General features: G+C 45.6%; 1 protein-coding gene across 2 annotated transcripts in view; it reads left to right on the forward strand.

The window, feature by feature from the left end:
• The first annotated feature begins 2,120 nt into the window (after nucleotides 1-2,120).
• The window catches only part of GAPVD1 (GTPase activating protein and VPS9 domains 1), a 78,959-nt gene continuing 61,182 nt past the window's right edge, over nucleotides 2,121-19,897 (forward strand). For both annotated transcript variants that reach the window (XM_075015222.1, XM_075015223.1), the window contains exon 1: nucleotides 2,121-2,250. In XM_075015222.1, coding sequence (XP_074871323.1) covers nucleotides 2,243-2,250 — 8 coding nt within the window. In that variant the 5' untranslated portion in view covers nucleotides 2,121-2,242. The remainder of the gene's footprint in view (nucleotides 2,251-19,897) is intronic.

A 19,897-nucleotide genomic window follows, 5' to 3' on the forward strand; every position in this document is an offset into this window, starting at 1 on the left:
GCACGCCAAGCCTCGTAACAATCCTCCAACAGCAGAAGACTATGATGGCTTGGTCATGTGAGAAGGATGGGTGATGAATGTGTTCCCAAAGAAATCGTCTTATGTTAACTGTCGTGGGGTGAGAACAAGAAGAAGACCAAAGCTAAGATTCAAGGATATATTCAAAAACACCATGAAAAAATTCAACATAGGTCTAAACTCCTGGGAATCTACATCATCAGATCTAAATACCTGGCAACAATTGCTACGATAGGGCACAACATCTTTCGATAGTCTATGTGCAACTCACGCAAAAGAACTTTGTCTTAGAAGGAAAAAGTCTCAGACTCAAAAATTTGGAAATAGACTGACATACGGTTACTGCAATTGGCCGTGTAAATCGAATGTTGGATGGATAAGCCATGAGAGATGCTGCAGACACAAACACTGCCCATAGATCCTTACCGCCACTGCAAAGGGCCATACCAGATAGTCACTTCAAATCAAGAAGTTTCCAGAGGACTTTTCCCTCAGCTCAGAGACAAGTCGCCTTTCAAGATTCTAGTAGCTCCTACAACCTAGTTGCCTCAAAAATAGAAGACAGGGAGAAAGTGGTCAGAATTGGTAAGTTAGCACATGCTGCATAAATAAAGTGTTACCAGTGCCAGTTAAAAATCATCACAGTTGGTGAGAGAGAGGGACTGTATAAACCCACTGATTTGGGGGTGAGAGGATATGTGTCAAAGGAAGCACAAGATACACAGTTGCAGTATGTGATAGAGTTCAAAAATACGTTTTACTCCCAGTTGCGACAAGATGGGTTAGTAGTCTCAGATTCAATCACAATGGGACAAAATTCCATGTCTTCAATTCCTTCAAATGGAGAAGGAGTAACAAGTTCTTGGTCTGACTTATTCCAACCTCCTTGATAGGACACCTTTCCATGCCAAGTCACCAGTAAATAAATTGGCGTCAAGGTACCAATGAATCTGGACTATGATATAATTATCTCTTAAAAAAGAGGAACTGCGTAGTCTCAACAGCAACTCCACACATTCAGAAGCAGAAATCTCTTTCTCTTTAAGATGTGCGTTAGAGAACGAGATGCTGTACTTTTGCCAAACATGGGAACTGTTCCAATTTCAGCTCCAGAATTCAAAGCTTACTTGAGGACAATTTCATCTCAGGACAGTGTTGTTAGTTGAGTATGATGTTGTCTTCATTAGCTGACTTACAGCTTCTTTTACTTTTGCTGTTTTTACTGTTTCTGATGCCATTTGAGATACCCATTGTTTATATTTAATTACATTTACCTGAAGTCCTGTAAAAAGTTGAAATTAAAATCCTGAATTGGTAGTTACAAAATCAGAATAGAATCAGATACGATACATCCCAAGGAGGCATGTTTGTAGGCAGTTTTAAAAGGGTGCACATTTGACTAAAGCAACTCTCTTCTTTGGTGGTGACTACAAAAAAATCAGTTGTGGTTAAGCAGAGGGTTTGCCATGGACCATTGTTTTTTATGCTAACCAACACAATTTGTTCTCTTGGTCTTCCTCCAACCGTGTGCATTACCTATCTGTTTTCTCTAGTTTTACACTTCCATTGCAAGTTCATTAGGGCACAAGGGCTCTCCCTTTGCTGTAGGGGGGCACGCTGAGCAGCACAAAGACCCCCTGGTATCCAATATGAATACACAATACAATTAACATAATACTCCACTTGCAAGCAAGCACTTTCAGTAGTTGGCAGCCTGGCACTTACAGCCCGTGCAACACAAAGCATTACAACTGGGAACACACTTTTGGGGCCTGACTACCTGGCCACCCCGTTTCCAGTGTAATGTGACTACCGCCACGTCGATTGGACGCTTGCACTGCTGCAGCTTAGTGCAGGTGCCTCTCTCTGCAGCCTGAGCTAAAAGGCGGCCCGCTCTCTGGAAGGCTAGAGGGGAGGCTCCCGTTTCGGTGGTCGAGATGCCGCTATACCGGCCATGAACCTCGCCCGTAGGTGTGGGGGTTACACTCGCACGGCGGCCGCGCCCCCCAAACGCAGCCCCAGCTATTCTCCGCTTTCTCGCCCCTCCTCTTCCCGCCACGCCCCTCTCCCGCCTCCTGGAACTACATCTCCCAGCAGGCCAGGCGCGCCACGCCTCATGCGCACGGACGGGTCTGCCCTTTCTCGCTGAGGGAGAAAGACGCCAGCAGCCGGGGCCGCGCGGGCTTGGCGGAGGCGGCCGGGGAAGGCAGAGCGACGGCGCCGCATGCATAGGTGAAGCCCCCGCCTTCTTGTCCTCCGCCCCCTGCCCGGGCGGCCTGAGCCGCAGCCCGCTGCCGGAGCCTGGCGCCAGCGGGCTGCGCGGGCCCGAGTGACTCCTCGCGCCTCCTGCTGGCCCCGCCGGCCGCCCTCTCCCGGCGCTGGCGGGCCGCAGGTCAGGGTCCGTCGGGGCCGCGCTCCGGCCTGCGGCCGTTCTGCCCAAGGTCACGCGGGGAGCGGAGCGCCGCGCGCCAGGCGGTCCCGAGGCGCGAGCCCCTCTGCCCTGGACGGGAGCCCGCCTGCTGGCCCCCGTGGTGGCGGGGAGTGGGAGAGCGAGCGCGAGCAGGGACAGTGCCCTCTCGGCCGGGCGGGGCGAAGGGAGCGGCAGGGGAAGAGCCAGTTGTCCCGCACGGGTCGTGCCGAGGCCGCTCTGGGAAGGCAGAAGCGGAATGGTGAGGGAGTGCGCGTCTACACTAGGGCAGGGATCGATGCCCGCGTGTCGGTTTGTCGGGCCCTGGCAGATGCAGTAAGTCAGTCTCCAGGTGCTCTCCCCCGGGTGCCAGTACTTCAGGGTAAGGAGAATAATAGCCCCATTGCCCTCCGTGGGTCTTCTGTGCGGTAAAGGCTTGTCCGTTGTGTAGCTGAGGTAGGCTACTGGTAAAGGTGTGTGTGGACAAAGCTTGAATGGGTTCGTTGTGAGATCTGTTAAATTCGGCCTTAGTGCAGGTCTACGCTAGCCCTCAAAGTTGATCCAAGATACGCAGTTCCAGTTGGGACAATGGCGTAGCTGGAATCAACTTACCTAGGATGGACTTACCTGGTTGTTCTCATTGAGGGAGGTTGATGGGAGAGACATCCCTTACTCCTTGTGATAATGAGGCATATAGGGGTTGACTGTCAAGCTCTGAGATTGATTTCACATGTCCCCATTAGGCATGTGAACTCAAACCCTGCAGGACTGACCCTGACCAGGTGGATCTCACAGTAAGTGTAGTTACGCCCTTAGTCACTATTTCTGTTTCTAGACAGATGAACTGAGTGCTGAGAAAGTATAAGTGGTGCAGCGCCATTAGAGGTCCCATTTGACTTCTTACCTTCCCAGGGAGCCGGACTTACCTGACATATCAAAATGTAACAAACTGCAGTCATTGAAGTATTAATGAGTCATCCCTTGTGGCATTCCAAAGACACTGGGAGAATACCAATATGTTGCAGAAAGAATCTGGGTATTTTTTATAGACAATTTGGATATATTCCTAGATTAAAAAGCTTTCCATGAAATAGTATCTTGACTTCACTGTTTCTTCGTTACTGAGGGAATGTATTGGGTCAAATGGAGTGCTTTTTCTTTAAGTTATAGTATTGAATTCCTCCTTATAGGACCAGCTTTTAGGGCACTCATGAAAAGGGTAATTTTAAAATTGCTGATCTCTATAGCTGAACGTAAGACCCCTTGTTTGTTAACTGGTGTCAGTCACTTTTCCCCTTGAAGGCTGAACTGTGTGGCCTGCCATGTGTACGTGAGACAATCTGAAGGTGATAGGGAATGAATTACTTATGGAACAAGTATGAAAGTTGTAAGAGTAAACCTCAGTATACGAGGTAAGGAGGAGAGCAGGGATCTTCTAAAAGGAATCTTGTATGTTGTAAATTGCTGTTACTTGATGGAGATATTCAAAATATTCTATCCAGACACCTTTGTACACATCATGTTTTCATTATTCATTTGCTCTTGTTCTTATTTTCTTTGTAATAAAATATGGCAGTGTCCTGAGAGTTTTCTGTTCCCTAATTGAGGTTAGTTTTCACTTCATTTTTGGTTATAGAACCAATCATTTCTAGAGACTTCAGGGAATAAATAGATGAATTCGTAAGACGGCCTTCCTAATTCTTAACGAATGGGACAGATGCACAAATTTTGTTTCTCATTAGCATGTTTTTCTGTGAAGTTGGCTTTCTAACAGTAATTATTTCTTCTTACTGTCATGTGTTACCGCCAAAAGTGCCTTTGGAAAGCACTGCCCAGTCTTATTTTTGCTGAGTCTCAGAATCTGTTCGACCCTCCCTTTTATCTGCATCTTCTCTAATTAAACTGTGGGAACTGTTTATCTATTTAATCAGCCTGTCTACGTCAGTGTCTTTTAAAGGGACTCCAGATTCACATGTGTACCTACCTCATGATATAGCTCGAGCCTTGCTAGTTTTCTTGTCTCTTGCTGAATTCTTCCTTAATGACACTTTGCCCATTTAAGATCTCCCCAGTTTGTGCCCTCTATCCTGGTAGGACTGCAGAATGGTCATCCATTTGTACATCTTCCTGTTCCTAGTTTACAAATTTCATCTAGGAGATCTCAAATCAATATTTTAACTTAGTCTTGTACAATAGAAACTGGATGTGTCACAATAGTTTTATTTTCCAGTTTCATAGTCCTTATGGTCGTCATCCTAGTTGGATATTTTTAAATCACCCTTTACTTGCAATTCTCAAAAGGCACTACAGAATTCCTGAAATGGTGTTTAGTCATCAGCGTTGTTAGGAAAATAGACCACATGTATTGTGTGTGTCTGTGAGGATCCAGTCACACTAATTCACGTGATTCTGCATGGTGTTCGTGAGGAGACCCCAGTGCCCACAAAAAGCCACATTGACTCAGTGGGGCTACTCATACAGAACAGTTTACATGATGGGGGGGTGTCTAAATTTTCATGACATGAAAACAGTCTTACTAATATGAAAACTTATTTTAACATTTTGTTACATACCACATATTTGCAAATACACACTTTTAAAATGACTGTATAAATATCAGAGGGGTACGTGAGCATCTGATGAAGCGAGTCTATGCTCTCGAAAGCTCATGCTCAAAACTTTTCTGTTAGTCTGCAAGGTGCCACAGGACCCTTTGTTGCTGTGTATAAATCCACTTTCTATTTCTGGATGGTGAGTCCTGCTAACATGAAATAAGCCCTTCTTTGCCTAATAACTTTAAGAACTTCCAAGACTCTTACGTTCTTTGAGGATGGAATGACTTAGTAAAATGTCCTAAAATATAATTATGTATGTATTAGCAAGGAAGATACTGTTGACCTTTCATTAGTGGTCCATTTTAAGCATTTTGTTCTTTGTTATAAACACGCAAACAGTTGTAGTGAAGGGACTCTCTTTTCCCCCTCATGTATGCTATATGAGAAACTTAAACAGAGTGGTGTGTGTTATTCATGGAGTTAAGTTTGACTTGGTTTATGTCATTGGTTTTTTTGGTTTTTTTTTCCTTTAAATAAAACACAAAAAGAGGAGTTGGTACTCAGTCAGCTCCCCTCCCCTCTCTTCATCCAGTCTCATGGCTGGAGCTTCCCAGGTGCTGCTATAAGGAGGGAAAAAAAGCACTGGTTTCTGTACTTGCAGTTTAGTCATGTTTGTTTAAATGTTCACCTGCATTCCCCTTGCCAAAGTTTTCTTGTGAATTTTGTTTTTTCTATAAATATAAGTAACATGTAAAAATAGCATCTTTTACAGAATGGGGGTGTAGTCATTTGGGTGTGTGTTTTTAAGAATATGTAAAAATGATCCTCTGGGATTTCATAGCTCTAGTTTATTTTTAGTAAGTTAAAAAATGTTTGTTTGGAGAGGCTGACTCCCCACAATTACATGTTGGTATGTGCTGACATAATTTTCACAGAGTTTTCAAAGCTGACTCTCTTTCAAGCTGAGATGATAGCAAAGTTCCAATTTATTTGCTGCAATATACTTTGGGAATACTCTAAGTACATCATATTACATCTCAATCATGCCAGTATTTATTTAAATTTATAAATTATAAAAATGATGCTGTTCTTAATACAGTAGGTGTTTGACAAAGTTTAGCAGCCCAGTAATGCTATGAACTCCCAACAATCACGCCATCATCAAACCCTGTCAAGTTCCTCTTGCTGCAAAGGCCTTATCAATTAGGTTTACTTTGCAGTTAGCAATGGAGGTCAATAGCCCTGGAATGCTTTGGACCAGGGAAGGGAGGTTGCATGCAACTCATGAAGAATAATCTATCGCCAGCTTTCTCTCCCTTAAATCTAAGGGGTTCCAACTTCCACACTTCTGCTGTTTTTCTAAGGATGGTAGGATGTCAGATGAGAGAGGCCGTCCCTTAAATAAGAATGTCCACACTATTGGGTTAATGATTTTTTAGTATTTTGTTGTTTTTTATGTTTTGGCAGCATGCAAATGAATCATCTGAAAAATATGGCTATGTATACTCTACCCACCAGTGTCAGCATGTAACGTTGTGTAGAAACATGAAGCAGTGAAAATCAAGTTGAGTCCACACTGAAGTATGTAACTACTAAGCATGTAAAATCCCTTTTAATTAGTTAAGGGGTTAAACGTTAGCTGATGGAATAGGGAAGGGCAGGTTGGAGTGTGCCTGTTGCCTTGGATGAGGGCTTCTCGAGCCTCCTCTGTTTAGGGTGAGGCTTACCAGTTAACCATTAACATCCCTAGTAGCTACCCATGTCAACAAAAGGCTCCGTACATCTGGAGGCATCTGTTAAAAATAGTGTACATGTGGAAATGCTGCTTCAGCTGCAGAGAAACCTGGAGGGCAGGGGTGGGTGATGCCAAGATTTTTGGTCAACGGCAGCACTTTTCTGTGGAGGGGATGCAGAGTCTGGGATGGAGGTGGGGTGCAGAAGGGAGCTCAGGGTAAGGCTCTGGAGTGCAGGATAAGGTGTGAGGTTTGAGGGAGAGATTGGATAATGGAGAGGTTTGTGACTTGGAGGTACGGCGGTGGAGCTGACAGCCATCGTGTGCCCAAAGCACAAGATGTGAAGAGGGGGCCCTGCTCTGCACTACTAGAAGGGGCAGGCTGAGGGCAACCAGCCTTTAATGGTGCCTGGAGCATGGTGCTGAGCCCTCCAACCCACTCTGAGCCCTGTGGAGCAGTGGAATGGCACTTGCACAGCATTTGAAATGGACCCAAAGCTTTGGGCCCCTGTATAATTTCTCCCCTGTGTCAATGGACCTGGGGCAGGGTATTGGGCTGTGGGGTGTGGGAGATGATTCCAGCTTGGGGTAAGGGTGTAGGAGGGAACTGCAGGGTTTAGAAGGGAATTAAAGCCTGGCTTTAGCACCACACTCCAACTGCAAAGTGCTTACCTAAGGAGATCCCAGCCAGCCACATACTCAGGCCTACTGACAGCCGCAGCGCTGGTGGTTCCGTGTGGCTCATTGCACTGCGGGGAGGGCTTCGTGCACTGCCCTGGACTGCAGAAAAATCTCTTGGCTCCCATTGGCTGGTTTCACAGGCTGCCCCCAGAAAAGTCTCAGCTCCTATTGGCTGAAAACCAGCTAATGGAAGCTAAGAAATGGTGCTGCACTGTGCCCCCTTGCCCAGAAAAATTTCTCAGCTCCCATTGGCCAGTTTCCAGCCAATAGAATCTTAGAAATTTTTCTGAGCGCAGAGGCAGCACTCATAGCTCTTCCTCCTCCATACCTTTTAGGGCTGGCTGCAAGCCAAATTAAAAAGTTTGGCAGGCTGGATCTTGTGTGCCCCTACTGCAGGGTAAACGTCCACAGACTTCAGGCATACCTTTACTTGCCTGAGCAGCGCCTTGCTCTCTGCACTGGTGTTCATTATACCCTTTATGGGGGCGTTGAGGGTGTATGTACTTATATCCACTGTAAATTGCATGCAGTGTAGACATATCTTTAGACTGCATAAGTCTGTCTACTAAATGATCAGCATACCTTGTAGGGGGATCCTGAAAATTACAGGACTTGCTACCTTGCACAAAAGTCTCTCCTATTTTAAACCATTTCGAATTGTATTAGCAGCCTAGATTTCAAGATGGATTGAGGCTTCTAGAGAAGATAGTACTTTAGGAGAGCAAAGCATCTATTCTCTAGGGAAGAACCCTGCATATAGATATGAATGCATGCACACTGTATAAACATTTAATTTTCTGTTAAAGAAAACAGGCTATCTGGGTTTTAAAACATTGCTTCTCTCAGGAGTGGGCAGCCAGTGGCACATGAGCTGGAGGTGGTTTGCCAGGATTAGGCCCAGCAAGCCTCCAGAGCTTTATTTACCTGCAAGTTCAGAGGTGTGGCTGCTTGCAGTTCTAGTTGGCAGCAGATCACCATTCCTGGCCAGAGAGAAGTGTGGAAAGCTCTGCGGTCTGGGGCACCCCTTCCTGCAGCCTCCGTTGACCAAGAATAGTAATTTGTAGTTAGGAGGGAGCTACAAGTGACCGTACTGGCGGACATGTAGATAAATAAAGCACTGGTGGCCTGCTAGGGGCTGATCCTGGCAAACTGCCTTTGACTTATTGTCCACCTGTTTTAGATTAAAAAAGTAGTTGGTGTCTTTTTGTTTTTAAAGTAACTCCCTGGGGTAGGGTGGAGTAAGTAGACTAAAATTTTCTTAGGAAGAAGACATTTGCTTTTTTGCCTATAGGAAATACATTCAAAATGTCACTAGATTTTTTTTTTGCTTCACAACACTAATATGGACACACTTGATTACAAACACTACTATCTTCTTGCTCCACTTGTGCTCCATTGTGCCCAGGAATACTAACCCTTTTGGACAGACATGAATATATTCAGCATTGCAGTGCAGCCACCTGGGAACAAACAAATTTATAATACAAAGTTGAGTTAATCTCTTATTCACATTTTGAGATTTGAAAGTTTTTATTTGAGATGTTGCTTTTTAAAGTTGTGAGAGCAGTTCATATTGTTTTTATTTAGCTGTCTTTTATTTATAAGTGAAAATTTCAGCTTTCAACTTTTTAGCTAATTCTGTTAATCATACCATTTATTGAAATCTAACTCCATTGCTTTTTAGCTGTTACTGTAAATGTTAATGAGAGAGGAAACATTTTACACTGTAATGCAGGACAAATGGGCTACGTCTACACTAGCCCCAGACTTCGAAATGGCCACGCAAATGGCCATTTCGAAGTTTACTAATGAAGCGCTGAAATGCATATTCAGTGCTTCATTAGCATGCGGGTGGCTGCGGTGCTTCGAAATTGACGTGGCTTGCTGCCGCACGGCTCGTCCCGGCAGGGCTCCTTTTCGAAAACCTATCAGGTACCACAAGACTTCTTGTTGTTCTCGAAGCTACAGACTAACACGGCTACTTCTCTGATATATGTCAGCCTTGACTCTACTCCATTCACAGTGGTGGAGTTATTAAATAAGTGTAGCAAGGCAATTACATCAGAAGGAGCAAAATTGAAGTTTCCTAACTTCCATAGTTAGGTTGATATAAGCAACCTTGTGTTGACCTAATTCTGTAGTGTAGACTAGACTCAAGAAATTCACAAGCTATATTTTAGTCTTTGTTAGTTTCCAGTCAGTTCATCCTCTTACATCAGATTTCCACCAAGCTTTAGAAACTTTTGTTGAAAACTGGAGAGTAGAAGCAATGTTGCTCCCTGAGCCAACACTTCTTCCAGAAGCTGAGAGTTCAGTGCAAGTAGCACCTCCCTCATCCAGCATCCTTGGGACCTGACTGGTTCTGAACAAGGGGATTTGTCAGGTGAAGCGAGGTCCCCTGCTCCGGCCACCCACTCTGCTTCCCCTCCTTGCTTCTGGCTCTGCTTTTGCTCCCCTCTTTTGAGCCCCGGGACCCCCTGACCTTCTTCCCAGCCCTTGGTCCTAGCTGTGCTGATGCTGGCCCAGCCATGCTCTGGCTGCCAGACACAGACAAACCCTGCTGGGCTACCCTGTCCAAAGTGGCCAGGCTGCCCTTAGCAGCCTCCCAACCCAGGGTCTCTGGGCCACTAGCATCAGTGATCCTGCCAGACCAGAGTGTGCTGGTTTTGGGAGGTTCAACCTGTAGCAGTCTAGTGGGCCTACTGGCTGAATTGATAGAGGATATAAAACAAACAAAGCTGTTTCTGTTGCCCTGAGGAGTGTGGTGGACACTGTCTGGAAGTAGGTCCTGTTTGAGGAGACCCAACTAATGACACCAGCCATGGGTTGCTTGGACAGAAGGAAGGAATGTTTTAACTATGCGTTCGAACATAAGGATGACCATTACTAGGTCAGACCAAAGACCCAGCTAGCCCAGCATCCCATCTGCCGACAGTGGCTAGTGCCAGGTGCCCCAGAGGCAGGTGGATTGAAGACAACGATTGAGCGACTTGTCTCCTGTCATCCATCTCCAGCCTCTGACAAACAAAGGCCAGGGACACCATTCCTACCCCCTGGCTAAAAGCCTTTTATGGACCTAATCTCCATGAATTTATCAAGCTCTTCTTTGAACTCTTATAGTCCTAGCCTTCACGGACTGCTCTGGCACAGAGTTGCACAGATTGACTGTGTGCAGTGTGAAAAATAACTTTTTTTAAAAATTAGTTTTAAAACTGCTAATCATTAATTTTATGTGGTGTCCTCTAGTTCTTATATTATGGGAACAATTAAATAACTTTTCTTTATTCACCCTCTCCACACTGCTCAGTTAAGTATGCATTTGGCCACTGAAAGGAGGATTTTGCTGTTTATGGAGTAGTTTGGCAGGAGAAGGGAATAAAATATTTCAGCCATTATAACTGCATATTCTACCTGATATTTGTCAGGGTGAAGAGCAAAGCTTTCCTGGCACATAGGAGACTGAGGTCTAGAGACTTACACAAGGTTTAAGCAGCCAGCAAGACATACCCAGGACAACTCCCTCCCCTGGGAATGTTGTCTGGGATGCCTGTTCACATGTTTGATCTTGCGCCTGAACATGTTGCTGGTGGGGAGGCGTGGTGGGATGCAGACATTTCAAGCATTGGGATATTTTCTGTGGGTGGTTGAAGTTTAACATTCCCATTGTGCTTTTGTAAAAGCCTATGAATTATTTCAGCTTTATTTAAAGGGATTTCTGTCCTGAGAATCAGTGATGTCTCATAATGGATGCATTGTAAACTGCCTTACTAGGAAAGAAGAATATAACAAATGAAGTTTTAATGAAACCAATGGAAAAGCATTTAACTAGTCTCAAGTAACTAGCTGCGTAAAAATGTTTAGCTACTGCAACAGGGCAAACAAAACTCAATAGTAAGAACATTTCAAGTACAGGAATTTTGGAGATGGCAAGGGGTTGCATAAAGGTAAGTATACACCTTGCTTCAGGTGGTTCCTGTCTGCATTGATTATGGGGTTGAGTGTTTTGTCTCAAAATTCTCATGGGCATTGCAAGGCTTAAAAGAGCGAAATGGAAGTGTTTTTAGTGTCTACAGCACTGATTTTTCAGCCTGTTTATTATTGTGAGTCGTATATTAGTTCTGTATTATGTGGTCCGCATCCATCACTACATATTATCTATGTGGGCCTCAGAACAGGAGCAGCTAACATGGGAGTTTTGTGACGGAGTCCTCCAGGTGAAGGAGGAGCGATTATGTGACCCTTGGCATAAGGTTACCTAAAGTATGTGTGTTTTGTGTGGTAGTGTGTTTGCTGCCTGCCTGAAAGACCCTGTGATGTCAGTCTGTTTGTTTGGAGGACTGTGTGCTGAGCCTAGCAGCCCTTAACGAGGTGGGTGGGGCTACTCAGGCATGGCAGGGCTTTATAAAGCTTGCCCTTAAGTGACCGGAGGAGCTAGCGAACAGGAGCAGCTAACGGGAGTTTTGTGAGGGAGTCTAGAGAGGGAGTGTGAAGGGGGGCTAGCAACACTTAAATCGTCCAACTCAAATTTAAAGCCAATAACAACCTAACTTACTCCAAGGGAACCACTTCAGATTTAATAAAAGGATGTCAGCAGAAGCCCAGCAACAGGGTGGGGGCTATCCAGTTTATTGCACCCACTGCAGCATGTATGATTACCTGCTCTCTGGGCAGGTGGCCTATGTGTGCATCAGGTGCAAGGAGCTCCTGCTTCTCAGAAACCATGTAAATTCTTTGGAGGCCAGGGTGGAGCTGTAGGAGCTGAGAGAGAAAGAGAGGTACATAAATGAGACTTTTCAGAACATAGTAGAATAGTCCCACCTCCAGTCTGACAGCCTCGATGCTGTTCAGGAGGATGAAAGTCTCAGCGAAGATCATCATCTACCTGGAGCAGAGGGAAATGATCCCGTAGATGGGACCCTCCTTCCAGATAATGTCAGAGTATCCTCTCGCACTGAGGCTACCTCTCCAGGGGAGGGAACTCCCAGTTATTAGGAAGAGACAGGTTTTAGTTATGGGCGATTCAGTCATTAGGAAAATAGATAGCTGGGTTTGTGATGACCAGAAGAACCACAGGGTGACTTGCCTGCCTGGTGTGAGGGTTGCAGATGTCTTGAGACATCTAGCTAGGCTTATGTGTACTACTGGGGAGGAGACGGTGGTCATGGTACATTGTTGGTACCAATGGCATAGGGAAGAATAGGCGAGAGTGCCTGGACGCCAAATTTAGGCTGCTAGGTAGGAGATTGAAGTCCAGGACCTCCATGGAAGCATTCTCTGAAATGCTTCCAGCTCCACATGCAGAGCCAGTTAGACAGGCAGAACTGCAGGGTCTCAATGGATGGATGAGACAGAGGGGAGGGGAAGGCAGGAGCTTAGATTTGTCAGGAACTGGGGAAAGTTTTGGGAAAGGGGGAGCCTATACAGAAAGGATGGGCTCCACCTAAACCAACATGGAACCGGATTGCTGGCATTTAAAATTAATAAGGTCATAGTGCAGTTCTTAAAGTAAGGGCGGGGGCAAAGCTGATAGTTGTGGCAGCGCACGTGGTTTGGATGATGGCATCCTTCAGGGCAGCATCTCTTATTGGGGATTCTCAATGTCCTAGTAAGGAGGAGAGGATGGAACATGATAAAACATAAGGGCTGTGGCCACACTAGCTGCTCATTTTGAAAACTGTTTCTAACTGAGAATTTTGAAACGAGTGGGAGAGCAACTACACAGAAATTGCTCATCTCGCAATCAACTTCAAAATTAAAAGGTGTTCATGTCGAAGTTGTTATTCCACGCCCATGTTGGGAATAATGCCTCCTTTCAGTGTTAATTTCTAAATGAAATGTGTGTAGCTGCTACCTGACCGTCATTTCAAAATGAGATGTCCTCCGCAGAGCCGGCCCCTCCCTAGAGCACAGACACCCTGACCAGCAGCCAGAGCTCTGTGGCTGTCAGCTATGGCCTTAAAGCTGCAGGGACACAGAAACCCCTTGCAGGAAGCTGATAGTGTGCTGGCAGGCATAGGAGCATGAGGTGGCCAGACAACACTTCCGAGTAGCCCCAGAATGTGACACCCCTCCATGGCCGGACAGGTGGCTGGCAGTCAGGACCCCCCAGGATCCCCATGGAGCCAAGGGTTCCAGGCAGCCTCCAAAGAGGAGGAGGGCCTTCTGGCTGGAAGCTGAAGTCCGGGACCTGCTGGCTGTCTGGGGGGACAAGGACGTCCTGCTCAGGGCAGAGGGTAAGAAGAGAAATGCAGAGGCCTTCGACCATCTTGACAGCAACCTTGCCGCAAGGGGCCCCCCACTCCGGACCCCCGACCAGGTTCGCTCCAAAGAGAAGGAGCTGTGGCAGGGCTATACATGAGCAAGGGACTCCACCTGGCAGTCGGGGTGGTGCCGGCCACCTGCCCCTACTTCAGGGAGCTCCACCAGCTGCTGGGACCCAGGGAGGCTGCACCACCTGAGGAGACCCTGGATATGGTGGAGCCAGAGGAGCAGGGTGAGGAGCCCCAGCCATGACCCTCGATGGCCCCCTCCTACTGCAGGCCCTGCTGGCACTGGGGACAGCGACAATGGGAGTGAAGGACTGCTATGTATCAGCCCCAAAAGGCCAAGAACAGAACACCACTGGTCATCACCTACAGCCCCCAACTGAGACCACTGAGTTCAATATATAAAGCACAGAGGTCCAAAAATTGTTATCAAGGTTGACAAATCAGAAAAACCTTGATTAATTTTTGGACCTCTGTGCTTTATATATTGAGTCTGTTCTGGTATGGCTATGATCTGAAGAAGTGGGTCTGTCCCACGAAAGCTCATCACCTAATAAATTATTTTGTTCAAGTGCTACTTGACTGCCTTTTTGTTTTGAAGCAATTTTATGTGCTGTAACGTTCCTGTAGAGTAGAACAGTGTACTTCACTGCAGCACTCAAGACAAGAGCTTTAAAGAATGGTATTAACTTCTATGAAATACAAGAAGTCAGGACTACCCAACTATGTTAGCTTATAAGTGCTAGTGAAACCACGGTAAGTTCCAAGACAAACAACTTACCTTTGTGAGGAGATGAATGATTTACTGCTATGTATCGCTGAGCCCTCTGAGGGCCCTAGCTGGGCTACCTCCACCCAGGCCTCCCCTGAACCACCCGAGGAACCCTCAGGTAGGACCAGTTGTGGGGTGCCCTGGTCATGCGGGGGGCAATCCCTGACACAGCTGGCACAGGCCTGGGCACACGGCCACAGGCCAGGGACCCAGGGATTGTGCTCATTGCTGCTGGGGGGGGGGGAGGGGGAGGATGGTGGCACATGGGGCCATGGGCTGCCATGAAGGTCGGAGGACTGGGGTATCTTCGAAGCTACAGACTAACACGGCTACCTCTCTGATATATGTCAGCCTTGACTCTACTCCATTCACAGTGGTGGAGTTATTAAATAAGTGTAGCAAGGCAATTACATCAGAAGGAGCAAAATTGATTTGTTCTCCTTGCTTACTGTCTTTGGTTCCCTGTGTCTTAACTATTGAGTCTGTTCTGGTCTGGCTATGGTCTGAAGAAGTGGGTCTGTCCCACGAAAGCTCACCTAATAAACTATTTTGCTAGTCTTTAAAGTGCTACTTGACTGCTTTTTGTTTTGATAGTGTATAGACTAGCACGGCTTACTCTGTGTCTTTTCAGGTCTTCCTTTAGCATGCTGGCACTTTTCCTGGCCACTGCATTAGTGTCTTTGACCTCTGCCGCAATCTCCTGTTGGTTGCTCATATATTGCTTCCACGTCTCAACCAGCTTGGTTTTTCTTGGTAACTGTGCCAAGAGTTCTGCAAACGTGATTCTGAACTTTATTTTTTCTCCTTCGGGCTGGTCAGTCTACTAGAAGCAGGTAGAGGCCTTGTCCTTTACGGTCAGGCTGCTGCAGGTCTTGTGGTCTTGGGACTAGGAGATAGGAATCACTTTTCCACATCTTGGATAAGTCATACTAGCTTTTTATTTTGTGTGCATGTGTAAGTAAAATTATAAAAATATGGCTTTACCTCTCTGAGCTTCCCCCAAAGAATGAGAAGTTATCTGCTCATGCAAAGGGTAGTAGGTGCCTTTGGTTTTATTTATCATATCTTCTTCCAGGCTACTTTGAGTGGGTGGTTAGAGCTATGTTCCAGGTTTGTTTTTGCAAGACTTCTGTGGCTTTGGAGATTTAAAGGAAAGATGTTATGGAAGGTTAGCTGGATGGTCTCCTTTGGGCTGTTTTCACCCACTATCTGTTGCACTTAGGAGTAGTTCCAGTGCCGCAGGGCTGCTGGCTGTGGGGATGCTCCCACCAGGCCAGGGTAGCCCCTGTCCATGGTGGCCCCTGGGTAAAAAAAGGAAAACATTTAAACAGGATTTTATATCCCTATTAGTAGGAGGGAATGATCTTATTCAAACAGCCAATAGATAGACTGGTGAGAGATGCTCTGAAATTACTCACCAGAGTTCTGTCTCAGGAAGTGCAGGAAGAGTGGAAGAAGCTTATGTTCTATAAGGATGGGGCATGTGGACGTGAGGCTTCCCTCTCATGTGCAAAACAAAATCCAAGTATTTCTCAGTCTTAAGTGCATCTTTGTCTTCCTTGAGAGAGTGCAGAGAAAAGGGGTTCTACAATAATTGTTACCTACAATGCATCTTACAGAGTATTAGTATTTCAGTGGAGAGCCTTGTTTGTGCCTTGCTAAGGAGGCAGTGTGTATGTTTACCACATGTAAACTGACCAGATTTCTTTTGCTATACGCACTGTCTCAATAACCTGTTGAATTTTGCACTTTTTTTTTTTTTTTTTAAATTCAGATCTGATGCAGAGGTGGGGGTGCAGAACACATTGTAATTCTGCCATTGCTGGGAAGCACTACTTTGAAGCAACAGAAGAAGGTGGTGGGGAGAGAGCAAAGGCTCTTAACATCTGCCAACAAAAATAATGAGTAATAAATTGTAAATATAGGTACTTACATGCTGTAGTTCCCATGAAGAGGTCTGACTTCCATCCTGGCCTGAGTTTCTGGTGATGAGTCAGTCTCATCTGACCCAGGACAGAAATCATGGTTCATTGTGGCAGGACAGCAATAGGGCTGGCTTTTAAGCTGGCCGTTGTCAGGCTTCTGAGTCCTAAAATGATCCTGGCTCTCAGGGGACAGATAATTTTCTGATGTGTGTAGCTGGTTGTCCTTGCTGTGAAGGGCAGCGAGCTCCAGACAGTGTGTGGGCTGGATTGTACTATAGATCTGTAGACTCCTGTCCAACTTCTTAAAAAACAGGAAATGGATAGGTCATATTCCCCTACTGTATTTCCTTTTAACTCTTGTCACAGGTTGAATTGATTTAAATAAAGGTACCAAAAAAGCTAAGACTGACTGACTGTGATTAGAGTGCACTTAATTTTCGACTAAGCCTCCACTGAACTCAGTGGCACTTCTGTTTTTTTTTGAGAAAACAAGTACAGAATGGGATTCCCTTGGAAAAGCTGAGTTATGCTGACGTAAAAGAGGGAATAGACTTATGTCATCTCCATTATGTTCTCTGACAGTGGTGCGCAACCTGGGGTCCATGGTCCTCTGCGGTACGTGAGGGTATTGCAGGGGGTCCATGGGGAAAAATAGAGAAATAAAAATGATTATAGCAAATAAGTTTTAAATAAAATTGCAAAGTTAGCCAACTTTATTTTCAGATTAAATATCTTCCACTAATGTTGTTAGTTGCTATCCAAAAATTTATGTTGTGGAATTATTTTTCATTTAATGAAATGTACTTAGCAGCTACAGTTGGCTTTGGGAGTCTGTGAATGGTTGGGGGGATGCTATTTGGGGTCCGCACTAGTGAAAAGGTTGGGAACCCTTCGTCTATGGCCATGATGTTCCAAAATAAGGGACATGTTTTAGAATACAGTGGCAACTGGCAGCTCTAAATTTTTATTGCAGTTTTCTGTATGGAATACTTGAGTGATTGATTATAAGCCTAGTTAACTAAACAAGCTATAAAGACTAGATAAGCCTGGGGTCAACAACCTGTACAGGGCGGAGTGCTGAAATTTGACTTTTTGACCTCTATGTACAGTCAGAGTGTTTGATACTTTTAAAATCACTAATAGACTTACTTACAACAGCTTCATTAATAAATTAAGGTGCAGAGCTTTACCATGTAGGTGGTGGTGGTTGATTGCATTAGCTAGTCTTTTGTTAATTCGCAGGCTACATGGCTCTGAGCAAACTCTCAGCTGCATGGAGGACGAGGGGCAGGACCAAGTGCCTGCCTTGCATGCTGGTGAAAATCAGCTCATGTGCCATTCTTGGCACCTAAACTGCAGGTTGCTGAACTCCCCCTCTCCCCCCCCCCACTGCCCCCGGCAACATCTCAGACAGCAGAAAGCTTGGGAATTTACTTGTCAAATCACACTTACACTTGAAGGTGTAACAAGAGTCTTGAAGAATGGTGCATTGCAAAGTGAATTGTTCGTTACTCTCGCTCTGCGGATCATCACCGTGTCATGGTGCGTGGGCTTGTGTGTTCCAATGAACCTGAGAGCAATGCTGTTGTAAGTCCCATATTCCCAGAAGGGTTACCCATGACAGCAAGAAAAACAAATTTTAAAATCTCTTGGCAACATCTTTGATGGAAGAGCTGGCACCTCATAGACTTTGTCATCATACGTTCTTGGGATTGGCATGATGTCCTCCTCACATATGCAGTGGCTAGTGCTGGTGACTGCTGGACTGATCATGTTGTTTGATCTACAGTGGTGGTTAGGATGGTCACCAAATGGAGAAGTCAGAGGATACAGTTCTGACAAAAGATGAACGTACAAGGCTTGAGGGACCCCATCAGATGAAGTGACAAAGGAAGCTGCTGACTGTACACCCTGAAGAAGTGGAAGAACACTGGTGTCAACTGAAAAATGCCATCATGGGAGTTTGTGGAGAAACCATTTACTAGTAGTCCAGAAAGCAGCAGGACTGATTTGGTGAGAACAATGTGGAAACTGAACACCTGATTGAGGCAAAAAGGAAAGCCTTTGGGGCCTGGCAGAATGACATCAACTGCACAATAAAGAGAGAAGGCCATGCCAAGGCAGAAGTCCAATGTGAAACAAGGACTCTGGAAAAAACAGTGCTGGACTGAGAAGGCATGAGAACTCTAGTATTTTACAGACATCAGTGATACAAGAGGGTTCTTGAATGCCACCAAAGCTGTTTTATAGATGGAGAAACCATGTAATCAATCCCTTGAGATCAAAGGATGGTGCGTAACTCTTGAAAGACAATGAGGCCATTGCTTATCACTGCAAGGAGCACTGTAATGAGCTCTAGAACTGCCTCTGCACTGTGGTTCTAGAATCCCTTGACCAAATCCCTCAGTAACCACCTAGGGACAGTTTTGCAACACTCTCTACCCTGAGTGAGATCTAAAAGCAAAATCTCCACAATCTCAATCGTGGAGTTCCAGTACACAGACGACAGTATGGTTGCTGCTGTTTCTCCTGTAAACTTTCAGACCGTCTTAAGTACCTTTGGTGAAGCACGCAAGAATTTTGGCCTCACACTGAACATTAAAAAGACTGAGATGCTCCACCAGTGCACACCAACAGGATAATCTCATATACCTTCTCTTGAAGTCAATGGAGAACTGCTGGAAAATGTGGAGCGCTTTCCGTAACTTGGAAGTCATCTTTCCACTAAAGTTGACATTGATGCAGAAATCCAGCATTGTCCAAGCTGTGCAAACTCTGTTTTCCCCCACTTGAGACAAAAGGTCTTGAGAACCGGGATATCGTCCCACGACAAAGCTCCTTCTGTACTGTGCGGTGGTTATTCCAACACTACTGTACCCATGTGAAAACTGGACAACATGCAAGCATAGTTTGAAACCACTTGAACAATATCATCAACGCTGCTTCAGGAGAGTCTAAATTATCTTTTGGGAGTATAGGCACACAAACACTAGTGTCCTGGAAGAGTTGAACATGAGCAGCATTAAAGCCATTGTCATTCATCATCAGCTTTGTTGGACTGGTCATGTGGTTCAGATGACTGATCAGTGCATCCCAAAATAGATTCTGTTTCCGAATTGGAGGAGGGACAGAGGAGTGTTGGGGGCCAGCAGAAGTGATATAAGGACATGCTGAAGGTACGAGTGAAAAAGCACAGCAGGAGTCGATGCTTGGTAGAACCTTGCCAATACCAACCTCAGTGGAAAACAGTAATCTGTGAGGGGATGGCACAATTTGAGAGGTCCCGCTGCAGCACATACAAGGAAGGGCGGGGAAGAAGAGTGTCAAACTGCCTTGCACCTCTCCAACAGCTACCAACACCTGTCCCTTCTATGATAAGATCTGTGGCTCCAGAATGGGGCTGGTCAGCCATCAACAGACCCACAAATAGGAGGGTCACGTGAAGGCATCCTACTCGTTATCAAGTGGCTGCCAAGAAGATTCAAGTTACTAACCAGTTCGATCCACTCAGCCATATTGCCTTTGTGAATCCACATTGTGA

This window comes from Carettochelys insculpta, chromosome 21, assembly GCF_033958435.1.
Source record: "Carettochelys insculpta isolate YL-2023 chromosome 21, ASM3395843v1, whole genome shotgun sequence".
NCBI lineage: Eukaryota > Metazoa > Chordata > Testudines > Carettochelyidae > Carettochelys > Carettochelys insculpta.